Below are 15,534 nucleotides of genomic sequence, written 5' to 3'. Positions count from 1 at the left end.
ATGGCGTCAGCTTTCAGAGGCTTGTCAGAGCTCATCAGTGCTGGACCCTCTGTATATCTACAGCACTGCCACCATGTTGTGTGTGTGTGTCCTGTAGGAGTTTTACTATGACACATGATGTGGCTCACATACTGACTCAGATGTGCTCGGGGGACAAAAGAGGCCACTCATGTGTCTCATGGTATTTGCTAAACATTTGAAAGTCACACCGTGCAATATTAGACTGTGTAAAGCCAATGTTGCCACTGTGACATCAGCCATTGGTTTGTAGCCTACAGTTACAAAGGCTCGAGTTGATGTTTTGCCGATTTTTGGGGGCCATGAGTTACCATATTTAGAAAAAATAAAATGAACCAAGCAAACGCTAACCATAGCGCATCATTCATTAGCATGGTGCATCTGTATACTATGGTGATTGTGATATTATAACTTATGTTGTCTTTTTAGAATGGCTGTTTTTAAGTAGCCATGGGCATGACTTGTCTGTCGAGGGTTAGCACACCCTACAGTACAACCATTTTCTAATTAAACTGCCTGGCATTATGTGTTGTTTAATATATAAATACAAAAGAGTTGTGCACAAACTGCATGCAAACCAGTATTATCCATGTTAAATGGACAAGAAATGCAGATTTTAACATCAGATAAAAAAGCTTGGTTGGGGGTTGATTGTATTAAGCTGAAAATGTATGCATGCATTTGCATTATTAGGGGCGTGATTGACAGGCGGGCGCGTTGTAGCTGTTTGCCAGGAGGATTAAGAACCTGCCTTAAATCTGAATTGTTTCCTGTTTCTATTGATTGATTCAAAATTAGATGTCGATAACATTTATAACCTGGTGACTGCCATTGCTCGGCTTCATCACGCCTCTTCAGAAACCAATGTCTGACGTCATTAGGTGACGTCCATGTTTAATACAGTTCTGAATTTGACCATCATTTCCCAAACAAATCTCAGTAAAGACCATAACATCATTTGGACAATATCAATTTAGATATTATACTAAGAGAGACGTAGGCTCATTTTAGTGGTTTAGTCGTCCACTGGTCTTTAGAATAATGAAAGTTTAAGGCACTTATTATAAATGATCAGGACCCGTTGGCTTGGTTCACTTTTTATATTTGGTCTATGGAAACAATTGAGGTTTGCACAAGTACATCTCACATGGACTGACTTTGGTTGGGATCTTAAAGATGTTGTGTTATGTTACACTTTCTCATACTTTGAGTACATTCAGGTATATTACTCTACTTCCCGCCTGTGGTTTCTCAGTTTGGTAAAAGTGTGTTTATACTGTACATGTATGCGCTTGATTTATGGCTGACTGTTTAAGGACTAAGTGTGTTGTAGAGTTCTGAGTCGACGTTAAAACCTTTCATTTTGTTGTGGTATGGTGGAGTGGTTGCACGTTCGATGTAATGAGGAGATGAAGGCTGAAATAGGAGACATCTGTCAAATGATTCAACTTACAGTATATTTAACATGGAGCTCCATTGTGCAGGGCCGCTCTCTAAATGATTTCCTGTTCCATGATTAATACTACACCAGAGTCGAAGACCTTACATTCCCAGCAACAACAGCCCGTTCTCCCGAAACCGCTACTGCAGCACCCTATAATTATCAAAACATAACATGCACCCGTCAATTTGGCCTTTCCATCCGTTTATACAGGGGAACCAATTAAGGATGCTGCAGATGTCATCTGGACAGGGCTACCATATTTTCCCCCCATCGGTCGGTGCTCAAAGAGCCAGCATGGTTATAAATGACCACAAGTTGAGATCGATTCCCAGGCTGCATGTCGAAAATTTACAGTCAGTTGCCAGTAAAAGGTGATGGATGGTTGCAAACGTGAGAGCTCTGCTAAGGCTGCAGTGAATCTTGCAAGTTTTCAGCTTGTGTACACAATAACTTGATAGAAAATAGGACAATGGAAGAACACTTTCTTTCACTGGATCTCATATGCTTTCATTTTCCTGCAGCACGATGATGAACTTTCATACTGAATATGTTATTTCGAGTATCTTTTCAGGGATACTTTGACATTTTAAAAAAGCAGTTCTTCATTTTCCTGTCACATTCTGGGACAAGAAAGCATCTCTATCTGTGCTTTATGGTTCCTTAAATGACTCGCTGGCATCATTAGCATTCTAAATACAGACACTGCTGAATATGTGCTTCCAGCGAGATGCAACCCCAGCTTTTACCGAGGGTCTGCTAACAGCACTTGAAAGCCACTTAAAGGGGAAACCACTAGGAGGACAGATAATACATAGAAATGTCAAAACACACCTTGATTGTTGGGTGTGTTGGAAATAAAACATTTGTTTTCTGAGAAGGTCGACAGGGATTAATGTTTGCCAGATAGAGCATATACACTTGTCAAAAGTATTGTCTAGGAATATCTTGCAGTGACGTGAAATGGCGGAGATTGGTGGAGAATAAAACACCACTTCTGCCTCAGCTAAAGTGCTGCTGGTTGAGATTTGAAACAGGGCCAGTGGGGGTTTAAGCCCCTGGGAAGAGCGACGTGTGGCAGATGGAGTTTATATTTTTATATTCTGCAAAACAAGCAGAAGTGGAGTCAAGTGAGCACACACACAAGCTTGAATTTAAAGGAGGATACCATCCTTAGGTCCTTTTACCAGTTCCCTGTCAAAAACCAGTGAAGACTCAGACAACATTATGTAACTGAATTAAAGACAGAATGCAGACAGACTGCTGGGAGGGCTTTAACTTAAACTGAACATTATGTAAAAACTCTTCTGGTTGGCTTATAGGTAATGTGTTTTAGATCAATTCCACTCAACCGTCCATATGCTGAGCAGGGGCGCTGCTTGTCAACAGGCAACGCAGGTAACAGCTTGGGGGCCCCAGGCCAGTAGGCGCCCCCCAAGGGCTGATAAACTAAATTTGCAAAGTTTGCAATGACAGTAGAAAGCCCCCTAAATGGCCCCATCGGATAGCACTCATTCATATATGACTGAATGATGCTTGTCTATAGCCCTGAAAATATATGGGGTGGAGACACTTTTATAACATAACCTTGCCTAAAAAAAAGTGTTGGTGTCAGATTATTTATAATATAATGGGGACAAACGCTGGTATGAGGGGCCCCCTGTAAATGTTTGTCTAGGGCCCCAACAGACTCCATAATCACCACTGATTCTGAGTGTAGCTACAGCCACCAGCCAGTTAGCTCAGCTGAGCTTTGAGAAATGAAACAGAGGAAGACCGCTAACCTGGCCTTCAACTTATCAACATACGTTTTGTCATAAACACAAAAACAGACGCATAAAAAAAGGAACTACTGGTTTTTACCACTACTTGGTCATATTTAGGCTTCAAGGTAACCATTCAAACTTGAAGACTTGTTGAGCTGTTGCGATCAGTAGGCCTTGTTTTGCAGAGAAAGGCTAGTTGTATCCCAGTTTCCAGACGTTTTGCTAAGCCAAAAGAATACTAGCTTATTCCAAAAACATCCAACCATTTCTTAGAATAACCCGACTAAAAGCATTTCAAGTATCACAGGGGATCAGTGTGAGGGGACAGAACAACCTTTCCCGTTTAGGGCCCTATTTCTGTAGCAGTGCAACGACAAGTGGACTGTTTGTTTTGTACCAAAATAGAAATTAAAACTCTGGCTCAGGTTCAATGTGAGATGTATCCTTGTTTAGCTACATTTTCTTGTTCCTATTTTTGTAGCAGTGTAACGACGAACGGAAAGTTTTTATCTTTTCCTTTCTCGTCTTTCTGAATTTCCCTCTGCGTGCATTTTTCTATCCCCATGTCTTGTCTGGATGCTTCACTGTAGCGATATTTGACGTCAGCTGGACTGTTGTTTACGTCTGCATTACCCAGACCTTGAATACTGCAAAAAAACAAACAACGACTGGCAGTCATATAACATACTACTGTCGAACATAGTATGGAGTACATACTGCATAATGCGTTCAACAGTATATTTACTGTGTCAGTTCATCACGTCATCCTCCATGTGTTACTTTCTTCTTAGTGTTTCCTCGTGTCTTCTTGTGATCATTTTTTTTTTTGTGTTGGAACTTTTTCTTGATACCAAACAAACAATAAATCATTTTGGTTTGCTGCACATGGGTTACAATGTCTAAACATGCCAATCTGCTGCAGACCTGATCGATTTGCACATTTTGATAGCTTCATACTCTGACTTGAAACGTGCTGCACCAGAGTGCTGTGGTCTTGATAGACTTGCAGTTATTAGTTGTACATATAATGCATGTTTTTGGTGCAGTGTTTTTTACATCAAGCCATTGTGGCACCTTCCAAACAGTAATAAAGTTTCCTTATTAAGAAGTGTCTTTCAAGATTTAGATCTATCATGCTTCCCTCTTGGTTTCAGAGGTACATTTGACAAGTGAAGCTTCATGCAAAGAGTAACTTTTAATCACCTCACAATCATTTGATACTGATTGGCCCCCAACCTTTTCACTTCTGTCCATATGAACCTACAGCACCCACACAGTGCGTTTGGCCAGGACCTCCTGCTTTGTGCATGTTGTTGCACTTGCATCATAAAATCTCATAAATCTAAATGGACTACGATGACTGTCAAAGAACGATGTTAAAACAGCCTCCACACTTTTCATTGACAGAGAAATTCAGGGACAAATCCAACATCTGTGAAAGCACATGCACCATTTAGTATGATGTGTTTTTAAGTGTAGGAGGCTCCTTTTATTTAGTTATTCGGTTATGCAGAGAAAGGGTCAAACCTGTAATTCAGAAGAGGTTCGTGCAGTGATTTTATTATGTGAGTCTTTGTAGGAGGAGAGGTCTCAGCTGAGTCCGCTGTGACTTCTCTAGAAATGATTCATTTAAGGAGGAGGCAGAGAGAGGCTGTCATTATGCCTCAGCTCTCGGTCAGAGCAAGTGTCTTAGGGGCCTGTGCTTATTTGGTAACACTTGCGGTGCCTAGCAACCACTGATGTAGTGTCTGCACTACCTTGGGAAAGGCACTCCAGTGTTCGCTGTACTCTCTTCTTTGTCTGATCAGAAGCTGTTCCCATTCATGCCAATCAAAGCAAATCTTCTGAGTTGGGTTCGGTGTGAGAGTCTGTTTCTCCTTGGAGACAAAATAAGTTTATTGCATTAAGTAAGGCCACATAAATTGCCCCATGATGCTGTGGTCTACTCTGACTGAAGCTTTGGTTTCACAGTGAAGGAGCAATGAGCAAGTGGGGCATGTGGGTAAAGGGTGGAAGCGTCAAGTGCTGGATTGTAGTCGCACAAGTCCACACACACCCACTCAAACACAAACACTTAGACCAACTGCCCATGCTGTGTCACATCTTGTGCCAGAGTAGTGAGGTTTTCCTCTGCACCGACCGAGAGAGGCAGTCTGTTTAATATTATAAAAACCCACACCGGGAGCTGGCGGGTTTTTTGCAGGAGCATCTGGCGTCACCACATATGCCTGCCAGGATGCACATTAGATCAGAATAATTGGCTAGGACAGCAGCGTGAGACGGACAAATGAGAACCTCCTCCTGAGTGACCTGATGGCCAACAGGGAGAGGGAACAGCAGTGCAGCTCCGTGTCTGATAAGGAGTTCACAGGAAGGCTGAAAAACGGATGAGGCTTCAGGGAGAAGTGATAAGTGTTTGGGCTTTTAAGCTCTGCTTGTAATTTTACATGTGGAAAAAACAAAACTCAAGTATAAAATCCCAAGTACATAGTTCCAACGGCGTCTCCTGTTTCTCTTCGTCTCACACATGTTCATCTTACAGACTCAATAGAGAGAGAGAGAGAGAGAGAGAGAGAGAGAGAGAGAGAGAGAGAGAGAGAGAGAGAGAGAGAGAGAGAGAGAGAGAGACGAGATAAGGCGCACGACTTTGTCCACAGGGGGTGTTAAAATCATCGACAGAATACAAAAGCTCCTCAGAGGAGCTTTAAGGAGAGGATTTAAGATGAATTTAACACTACAGAGTCCTTCATGAGTTACAGTTGGGCAGATCGCTTGCTCCTTTTGGAATAATTTGTGTCTTGAAAAATGTTTCTTTGCAGATGACACCACGCTAACGGCCACAATAAAACGTTCTGCCCAAACTGTGCACATAAGATAATAATTAGGTTAGATGGATGCTATCTATGCTGCTATGAATGGAATAATATATGAATTAATAGACAAAACGTGAGGTAAGGGTAGGGATTTATATGTTTTACTTCTGCCTACTCCTTTTTGGACACTGTTACTTTTTGTTTGTATTTGTTTTTTTAATATCTTATTTAAATTTTTGGTTCAAATTAAAATCTTTCATTCAGTCAAAAGGGTTTTTTTGTCTTCAAAGAAAAATCTGATTTATAAATGACAATAAACTATCACATGCAAACAACCTTTATATCCTTCCCACTTGCATTTGAATGTAAAGCTTGTGATTTTTTCCTTTTACGTCCATGTGAGATGTATTCTCCCGACATGAGCATGTAGCAGTCGACGGTTTAGTTCTGCACGGCCAGAAGTTCACTTTGGAAAAAGCACTGTTTTTTGTTTTTTTAGACCACCCTCTCTACTATGTGGGTTGAGTTCGTTCACTGTTTACCTGCTCAGAGTAATTCACCTGCAGTAAGAAATGGAAGAATTTATTTTTGACTTTCAGAAAAAAAAAAGAAATACACAAACAATTATTGCAAAAAGTAAAGATAAATAACTTTGGCATACAGAAAATGAAAAAAAACACATCCATTATCCATGACGATGTAAAAATGACTAACAATGAAAAACTCTAAAACTACTGTACAGTGACACATGGAGCAAAGAAGACGTTCGGACCTAACTTTCCCTTTCTTTTAGCAAATAAATATTTAACACAAACAATCTCAAACGCAGTAAGACGTGCTTAACGCTAGGCATTCTTAAAGAAGGCTGAAGTGATGATGCAAAGATGGGTTGAAAGAAACTGATTCTGTGTGCAACCCTGATCTCCTCCTCGAGAGAGAGTCTTTGGTAGAAAAGGCACGACAGTATAGAAAAGCGATGTAAAAGACATATTTACACAGAACAATCTTATTAGAAAGGCTTTTCAGTGAGGCTAAGACTGTGCTTCAGATTAAATCTGTGGCGACAACAATGAGGGGAGCAAAGGAATACGGCTCGTGGATAAGCACCTTTTTTGCGCCTTGATGGTAATAATAGAGGGGCTGGGGGAGTAAGGCAAGCTGCAGCCAGCTCATTTATAGACATAAAAAAAGTACTTGAACAAAGAAGCTCCCATTTTCTATGACAGTATCAGCCCACGCCAGCTGAACTTTAAAAAAATAAAAGACCTCAAGAAGAAGAAAAAGCCGCCCCAGTGTTCTTATCTCAGAGCAGCTGGAGAATATAGTCTTCTCCTGACCTCACAGGTAACAGTCCAGAGCTGCTTCACTTTTAAATTCACCCACAGAAAACACGATTGGTATTCCACATCAGCAGTCAAATCCATTCAGGAGATTTATTAGATTCCAGTCTGCTCTGCTTAATCCACTTAGCAAAAGGACAACAGGATAAAAGGGAGAATCTTGTTAACTCCCGGTGGAAAAACAGATGAGACGCAGAGCTCTGCAACAGCGGCGGCGGAGGTTCATTTTCTTAACGTCCTGTGTTGCTCCAGTGGCAGCTATCACACATGTTCGAGGTCAGTCCGAGTCGTCTTTACACACGCAGGCGCACTCCTCGTGGTGCTCCAAGGGCACGTCGGTCAACGACTTCTGCAGGCCTCTGCTGCCGCTTCTGTGTTTGAGCAGTAGCACCTGTCAAAAAAAGCAGGAAGCTGTAGTTCACAGGTAGACGCACATAGTCCAAGTGAAACATGCAAAAGGACATGAATCATACTGACCCATCACAAACAAGGGGGTTAGCTTGAAACATGTAATAATAGCATTCTACCTAATTTCATGCAGAGTTTGCTACTGACATGTGGCGACCCTCCCGCCAGCAGGGCCTGCTGTGGTGCTTTGTCCCTTCTGTCTGTGTGTTTGCCTTCAGGTCGCTGTAGGGCGGGGTTTCCGATGCACCTGAGCGGACCTGGCCCGTCTTTCAGGTAAAGGCTACTTAAAGAGGACATATTATCCCCCCTTCTCCACCTTTTCAAACAGCCCCCTGTGGTCTAAATGAAACATCTGTGCTGTGCTTTGGTCAAAATATAACATGAATCAAGCACCAGAGGAGGTTTGTGACCCTGTATAAACCAGCGCTCTCAGAACGCTCCGTTTTGGTGTGTGTGTGTCTCTTTAAATTCAATGAGACCCCCCCCCCCCCCCCCCAAGATTTCCTGATAGACATCCCTCCTTCGCTAGCGAGAATAAAAATGGCGGACCTGTGCAAAAGTTTTGTTCCCTGGTTTCTCCATGGGTGAGAAACCAGGGAAGGTGAGGGGATTTTCTTTTTACCAGAATCCCACTGTGACATCACAAGGAGAGCACATTTGAAACAGAGCATTTTTCTTTGTGTTGTAAGACTTATGCAGACCACAAACAAAGGACTGGATGGATGTATTTCCCACTTTGTGTGTCAGTAGACTCTCAGGTTACACACATATATGTTCAAAAACACTGTAGAAGAGGATTTTTCATAATATGTCCACTTTAAGATCCGGCAGTCAACCCGTTCAGATCCTATGTCCTTTGAAGGACTCTGTACATGGGGCGCGCAAAATAAGCACTATGGGCTTTCCTGCGCCCCCCTATTTGTAATTATGTATTACTACAGTGTGATATTTTCTCTGTTTTCTCAGAGGAAAGACTAGGCGACAGGTAAATTAACACATTCCTTGTTGTTCCAGATACGCTGTAGCAGCTAATTTGTTCAATTTGTGAAACATTTACCAAACACTGGGTTCTCAAAATAAATAGATTTTAATGTGAGGCCCAATTTCATTTTCATGCCAAATAAATTAAAAAAAAAGGTCTTTTAGTTTGTTATTATTAGTTGGAAATAATGTAGTACAGTTCACAATCACTGATGTTATAATCTAACCTCCCTATATGTCTGACTCTTAACTAGCAGGATGTTTTTTACCTCGTGGTATTTCTTTGTGATCCTGGTGGGAACACACTGGCAGTCGTAGCAGTGGTGAGAGCAGCAGGCACAGTTCCCACCACAGCGCTTCACCAGGAGGCAGCTCGGCCAGAAAATGGCATCTGTCCTCTTCAGCTCTTCACGCAAGGGTGCAGAAAAATTACGGGGAGTGCAGCTGTACATCCGAACTTCCTCCCGCAACAGATTGAGATCGGCTCCTCCTCAAAAGAGACAGAGAGGATCATGATCAGAATCACGACCTGTCAAAAGTTACTCCAATACTTCAAAGGCACAAATCATCCAATTTATTCTTACAGATTAAATGTTATCATGCATGACTCCTCAAACTACTGGATTTGTGAAAATGTCCTACCCTAACCCGAACCCAATGTCCTACCTTTGGCTTTCTTATTGAGGACGAAGGACTTCCCCAGCACATGCCATGTAGGTTTGTACAACTCGTCCATGTCCACCTGCCATCGCTCCGGCTCCAGGTACTTCATGACCTCCTCCACGGAGCCAAGTCCTGCAACAGCGTCTGACAGCTCCTCGATACCCTGCTGGGATGAAGGGAGAGCCGCGGGGACCTCGGGTTCTGATTCGCTCTGCAGGAGAACAAAGCAGACAGGATAAAAGAGAGGTCATTTAGTCACAGTTTTCAGTTGAAACAGGATAAGGTATTAGATGTTAGGGTCCTGCTTTCTGTCGCCCCCACACCCAAAACCAGCTCAAAACCTCATCTGCCCCACGATGTTTTAAGGTCAGACCCTTTCTCTGATTTAAGAGTTTGGGAGTTTGATGTAGGGTTAGTTACGACTTTGTCAGCAGTGAGGACATGTGTTTTAATTCTACAAAGTTAAAATAAATCTTAAGCTATAAAAAGAAGGGGATTTTTACTCCATGGCACATTTGATGTCATGGCTAGAAATTGGGTTCATGTTCATTAAATGCCACAGTGGTTTGGATTTAAGTTGTGTGAATCAGAATCCAGGACTATCCAAGCCAACAGAGGCCCAATGAAAGCATCTATGTGTCAGGGTTTGTGATGTGAGGAAGAGAAGTCTTTGATTTAAAACCCTAAAACCAGCTGAAAAAGTGAGTTGAACTGTAACTTGAATACAAGTTTCAAAATGACACTATATGAATGTGTTGAATGCACAGCAGCTCAGAGGTAAATGTGAATGACAGCACTTTATTTCAACGCTGTGATCTCCCACTTTGCATCACAGTGCTTGTCCCTTTAACTCGTGCAGGCGGCAATGTATTTTTTGTTCCCACTTTCCCCGGGCCTGCAGGCTGCAGCGTGCAGTCTCAGACTAAAGATTGATACCCGGGGTGTCGGCCGTCCCAACGAGAGAAGAGGCTAATCTGTTAAACCTTTCAGTCCTGTGACGCCGCGTTTGTCCAACATGTCAGCTCGCCGGTCCCTCTAATCTTACGTGACTGACAGGTAGAAGACAACGTTGTGACAGTTACAAAAAAGAATGCAGCTTGTGGAGCATTGAAAACATCGGTTGCTGGCAGCTGGGTCTTTAAGCTTTTTGCAGAAGCAGAAAAAAAAAAAAAAAAGAGATGGTTTCCAGGAACCAGTATCTTCTCTTTGATGACTTATCGGGGTGATTTAGAGAGAAAGCCAGTGAGGAATGGGGGGCTTCTGGAAGAATAAACGTTCCCTTTAGTCAGAGGCCGGAGAACTTTCCACAGGAGGATTTAGGATCTGCTTGTTATTTACAACTCATACTAAAAAACTCACGGCAGTTTTCACGGCACTGAAAAGCCATTAAGTGGTTTAAATCAAACGAGCATTTGCATACTGAATATTAGGTGCAGAAAACAAATAGAAGATTTGATTCTGTGTTATTCCAGCATCTACAGGCCTGTTGGTATAGGTTTTTAAAGTAAGATGCCAGTGGTTTACATGGCTGCACCACAGGCTTAAAAAACCCAGCTGATGAGCAGCTGTGCTCGTGCCACAGATTTGACTCATTCTAATGAGGCCGCCTTCATAACCACTTATCATATCTTTGGTTTATTTGGCACCCACTGGGATAAATAGACGCAAACTGGATGGGAATATTTGTGGAGAAATGGCTGCTGTTATAACGTCGTAGGAGTAAAAAAATAAGAGGAAACTGAGCAGTCCCTTCCCTGAACTGAATTTCCAGACAGCTGAGAGTCCTATTATTCGAAGCTCTGGCAGTAGCTAACAGCGCAGACTGGAAGCCATTAACAGCTTGTGAATGTCGATGGTGCAACACTCCCCCAATTACCGGCGCTCTGTGGAGCTCAGCTTCAGATAGAGAACGCCGAGCAATCTGTCAGAGACACGTCGGGATGGTGTGAATAGAGCTTTAAGTAGCAGATGAGAGCTCCCATTTAAGAATTTCAAGAACAAAAGAACGTAAATAGACCACCAACCTCTAACCGGCATGTTGGCCGTGTACAGTATGTCAAGTATCACACAGATGCCTTGTTTTCAAAGAAGTTAACTTAGCTTTGCACCAGGAAGAACATTGTACTTATGGTAGTTTGTAACGAGATGCTTACCGGCCTCTGAATGAAGTTTAAACTCCACGGCCCGTATTCACAATTCTCAGAGAGCGCCTAACTTTGCTTCAAAAATCCTAAGAAGGATTTTTAGCCTTGGAGTGATTAATGCAGACGCAGCAGCTTCTGCACATGCTGATAGTTATATAAAGAGATTTAATTAGTGATTGGATGCACCTGTAAAGAAACTCAACGTGCATGTCTCACTTTGCACAGAAAAAAGTCACAGATGGATTGAATTGTCTGCACAAATAATTTGTGTCTGTCCCGCCCTACTATGAGTCAATAATATTCTTCATGTTGTGTTTGCAGAACTTTTTCTCTGTTTTCTCCTCAGCTTGAGAAACTCTTGTTTCCTGTTGAAAGTCCTCCTCACGGTTTTACACCTGAGGAGCTCTCTTAAGGGCTAAACAGTTTTGTGAATCTTGTCCTGACTTTAAAATAAAATTCTTATAAAATGTCTTGATTCTAAGAATTTTCTTAGAGTTTTGTCACAAGGAGTAACTCTTAGCACTTAGGAGGCTATATATTGTTTTTCATGCTGCAGTGATTCAGTGATTTGAGTAAAAAAACACTGTTGTTCACTTAACCTTTAACAGCACCAATGCCAACATCATGCTCAGTTTGAGTCACACTGTTTGAAGTAAAGTCAAGAAAACAGCGAAGTCAGCACATCAACCTGATCAGCTTCAGAACGCTGATGAAGGCTTTGCGCTGTTGATCCGTACGCTGCTGCTCCACTCAGATAATATGAGCTTTAAAAGGACATTGAGTGTGCTGACTTTTCTGTTTTCTTGTAGTCTTTTTGTGGTTGTGCACCTGAAGATTTATTACTGTTTGAGTGTGCTCCTTTTCTCTGCTGTTTTGAAGTAAACTCGAAAAAAAAAAACAGCTCAGCACAGTGTCTTAAAAGCTGCACTGTCAGATCATTGTTAGGCAACTAAATTGCAGAAATAAACAAATGCAGCAGTGCATGAGTATATATGTGTGGGCATCATACTTTGCACTGTTTGGATTCAGGCACAAGTTTCAATCCAGCTGTAGGGCACCAGGTCAGTCCAGGACCAGTTGCAGGTATTTTCTTTGCATTGATATATTTGACATCAGGACACTTGAGGAATACAAAACATCTGCAGTAATTTGATTGTCTCCTAAAAGCTGGTATTCACAAGAGAGGTGGACTGGGATTCTATCTACTAATAAAGGCAATGGCTGGAGCGGCTGTGGATCAGTGGTAGAGTTGGTTGTCTCTCAACCTGAAGGTCAGGGGGTTCGATCCCCAGCTCATGCAGCCCATGTGACGTTGGGCAAGACACTTAACCCCAAGTTGCTCCTGCTGCTTTGTCAGCGGTGCATAAATGTGTATGAATGGCCTGTACCATCAGGGTGTGAATGTGTAGGTGTGACCTGCGGTGTCAAAGCGCTTTGAGAAGTCAGAAGACTAGAAAAGAAATCTACAAGCTCAAGTCCATTGAGTATTAAAAAAGTATCAAACAGAACATGAGGAAATCTATCTCAGTCAAAATTTTAAATTTTCCTGCATATGTCTGCACCTAACAGGCTCAAATTATCCCGACATGACCTGATGCAATGTTTACTATTCAACCTTTAGACCAAAGTGCATTTCAGAATTCAACTTTAAAGTATTGAAGTCAACCAGAGTTATTGCTTTTGAGCTGCCTTGATGAACAGAGTTCTCTGTCAGCTTCAATTTTGTCAGTCTTTAATTAAAAAAAATGCCGAGTCAGCAGGCCGAGGAATGCTCGGTGTAGAAAATAGAGACTAAGTGGTTGAACCAGGGTTACAAAAGAGATGCAATTGTGAACATAATGATATAATCAGATGCATATATACACAGGCAGCAGGGGGGAGTTTAACACAGGGATGCAGTGTACAAATCTTCTGATATGATTGCATGTTTGGAAAATTATAAGATTCAAACCATTTTGGTTCTTCTTGATGATCTGAATCAAAGTGCGAGCTTGTGACGTCCCTCTTATCGCTCTCTCTCTCTCTGACGCCTCATGCCCTTTTAGAGAAACCTCGTTTTTCAAGCTGTGATTACCTCGTTTCCAGCTCTTTGTTCTTCCACAGCGCAAACCACAGCACGCTCTTATTTCTGGTAAGTGAAATGACAGGTTCAGCTAACTGTGTTGAGATGAGAATTCTGAAATAGCATATCCTGGGAGAGCTCCGAGAAAAAAAAAAAAAAAACACAATATCTTTGCTTCAACGTGGAGCTGCAAAACCACTTCCTTTGCACGCAAGCTCCTCAGTACACAACGAGGACTTCTGTGCGTGAATGTATAGTGTTTGTTTCTCTCACTACACGCCACACACTGCAATTTAGGTCGGTGTAAAAACAGACCTCAGTTTCATCATGCCAGCAGTAAAAACCTCCTGCACGGTCTAACCATCTGCTTTAACGAGCATTTCATTCCTTACTCCCGCTCTCGTATCCCCTTCTTTTTTTCATTTTCTGAGGGAGTCGCACTTTATTTAATCGGTACAAAATAAACAAAGATGGAGGAGCGGTGTTCATATCTAACGAGCTGAGGGGTTTAATTAGGAATAGCTCCCTAACAGAGACAATGATGTATGTTTTGTTTGCTCTTCTGAACCCCTCGACTCTCCCCCACTCCCTTCAACGGACTCCTTCTCTTCTATGTTTTAACAACCTCTTCGCCTCGGCCCTTCCACTCATCCTCAAATCTCTTCCTGTGAATTACAGACCCGCTCTTATTTTCTCCCCCTCCTCCCCCTCCCCTCCCCTCCTTTTCCTTTGCGTGGAAGTGGTGTGGAGGAATCATTGCTTGTTTAAATATAAACTAAAGTGCCGGCCCCTGCATGGCACGAGGTTCCACCGGGCTGCTGGTCGACCACAGAGGAAACAGAGCGCTGCTGTTCCAGCGTGCTGCTCCTCTGTCAGAGGAAAAGTTCAAAGGGAAGACCGAGTGAACGTGCGGAGGCCATAGCTTCCTTCCCAAACTCCCCCAGCCCCCTTCATGGTTTCCACACTTTCCAGAATGACTTTATGAAAGATAAACTTGGCTTCATGTTCCATCACAAAGTCTGCGGCAGACGTCTCAGCTGCAGAACAGTTTATTTAACTGCAACATAATTCAATGTGACTTTTCAATTCCAACACAGCCACAGATTTTGTTTTTAAAACTTTCAACTTTCATGAAATATAAAACACCAACATTTTTGAAAGTTTTAGACTCATAAAAAAACACTTTTATAAAAAAAGGCTTTTATGTAAATCATCCTTTTTTAGTATCTTTATCCTGATCTTTGCTGACACCTGTTTTTATTTCTGATTGACGATGAGATTTTAGTCACACACACATCTAACCTTTAATCTCCTTTATTTGTCATGCTTTGTTTATTATGAACAATCTAATCATTTCTATGATAAATGTGCAGACTCTTATCTCACACAGACGGCTGCAGGAATAAAAATCAACGGTAAGTTTGCGTAGAAAAATGGATGTTTAGGAAACGCTTCCCTCCCCTTAAGGCATCCTGGGATCGATTCACTTCTTGTAATTGTGTCTTATTGGATTAATCCTTCTCCATTAGATAGAGCAAGGCCTCACACTCACAATTCACTGAATGTCTTGAGATTGACTTTTTCAATCACCTCAATAACTCAACAAAATACATAAGTGTTACCACCGGGGGCTAGAACACATCATGACTGACTTTCCACTTTCATTTCTGAAAGTAGAAACACAGCTTTGATGCTCAGCGTGCACACTGGGATGCTCTGCTAACAAAAAGTATGTTTTAAAGTTGAGGAAAAATGTGAGAATAAAGTTTACAAGGACTGAGGGTTAGATATCATGTCTCATCGAGCACGACTCGACGTGCACTGTCCACACTGCATCTGTTAAAAATGACTTGCTCTGTGAATTTTAGTTTCCCCTTGTGTGTTGTAACATGAACTTG

The 15,534-nt window shown here is 42.0% G+C and overlaps 1 protein-coding gene across 2 annotated transcripts in view; it reads right to left on the bottom strand.

The window, feature by feature from the left end:
* Positions 1 to 6,604: 6,604 nt before the first annotated feature.
* The window catches only part of pdgfc (platelet derived growth factor c), a 55,447-nt gene continuing 46,517 nt past the window's right edge, over positions 6,605 to 15,534 (bottom strand). Inside the window, exons 4-6 of one of the 2 annotated variants that reach the window (XM_020645090.3) lie at positions 9,434 to 9,641; positions 9,037 to 9,257; positions 6,605 to 7,769 (exon numbers count right to left, since the gene is read on the bottom strand). In XM_020645090.3, the coding sequence (XP_020500746.1) occupies positions 7,656 to 7,769; positions 9,037 to 9,257; positions 9,434 to 9,641 (543 nt within the window). In that variant the 3' untranslated portion in view covers positions 6,605 to 7,655. The remainder of the gene's footprint in view (positions 7,770 to 9,036; positions 9,258 to 9,433; positions 9,642 to 15,534) is intronic. The other variant, XM_020645091.3, reaches the window with a different exon arrangement.

Source organism: Labrus bergylta, chromosome 9, assembly GCF_963930695.1.
Source record: "Labrus bergylta chromosome 9, fLabBer1.1, whole genome shotgun sequence".
NCBI classification, from domain to species: Eukaryota; Metazoa; Chordata; class Actinopteri; order Labriformes; family Labridae; genus Labrus; species Labrus bergylta.
This window is presented reverse-complemented; position numbering and strand designations above follow the sequence as displayed.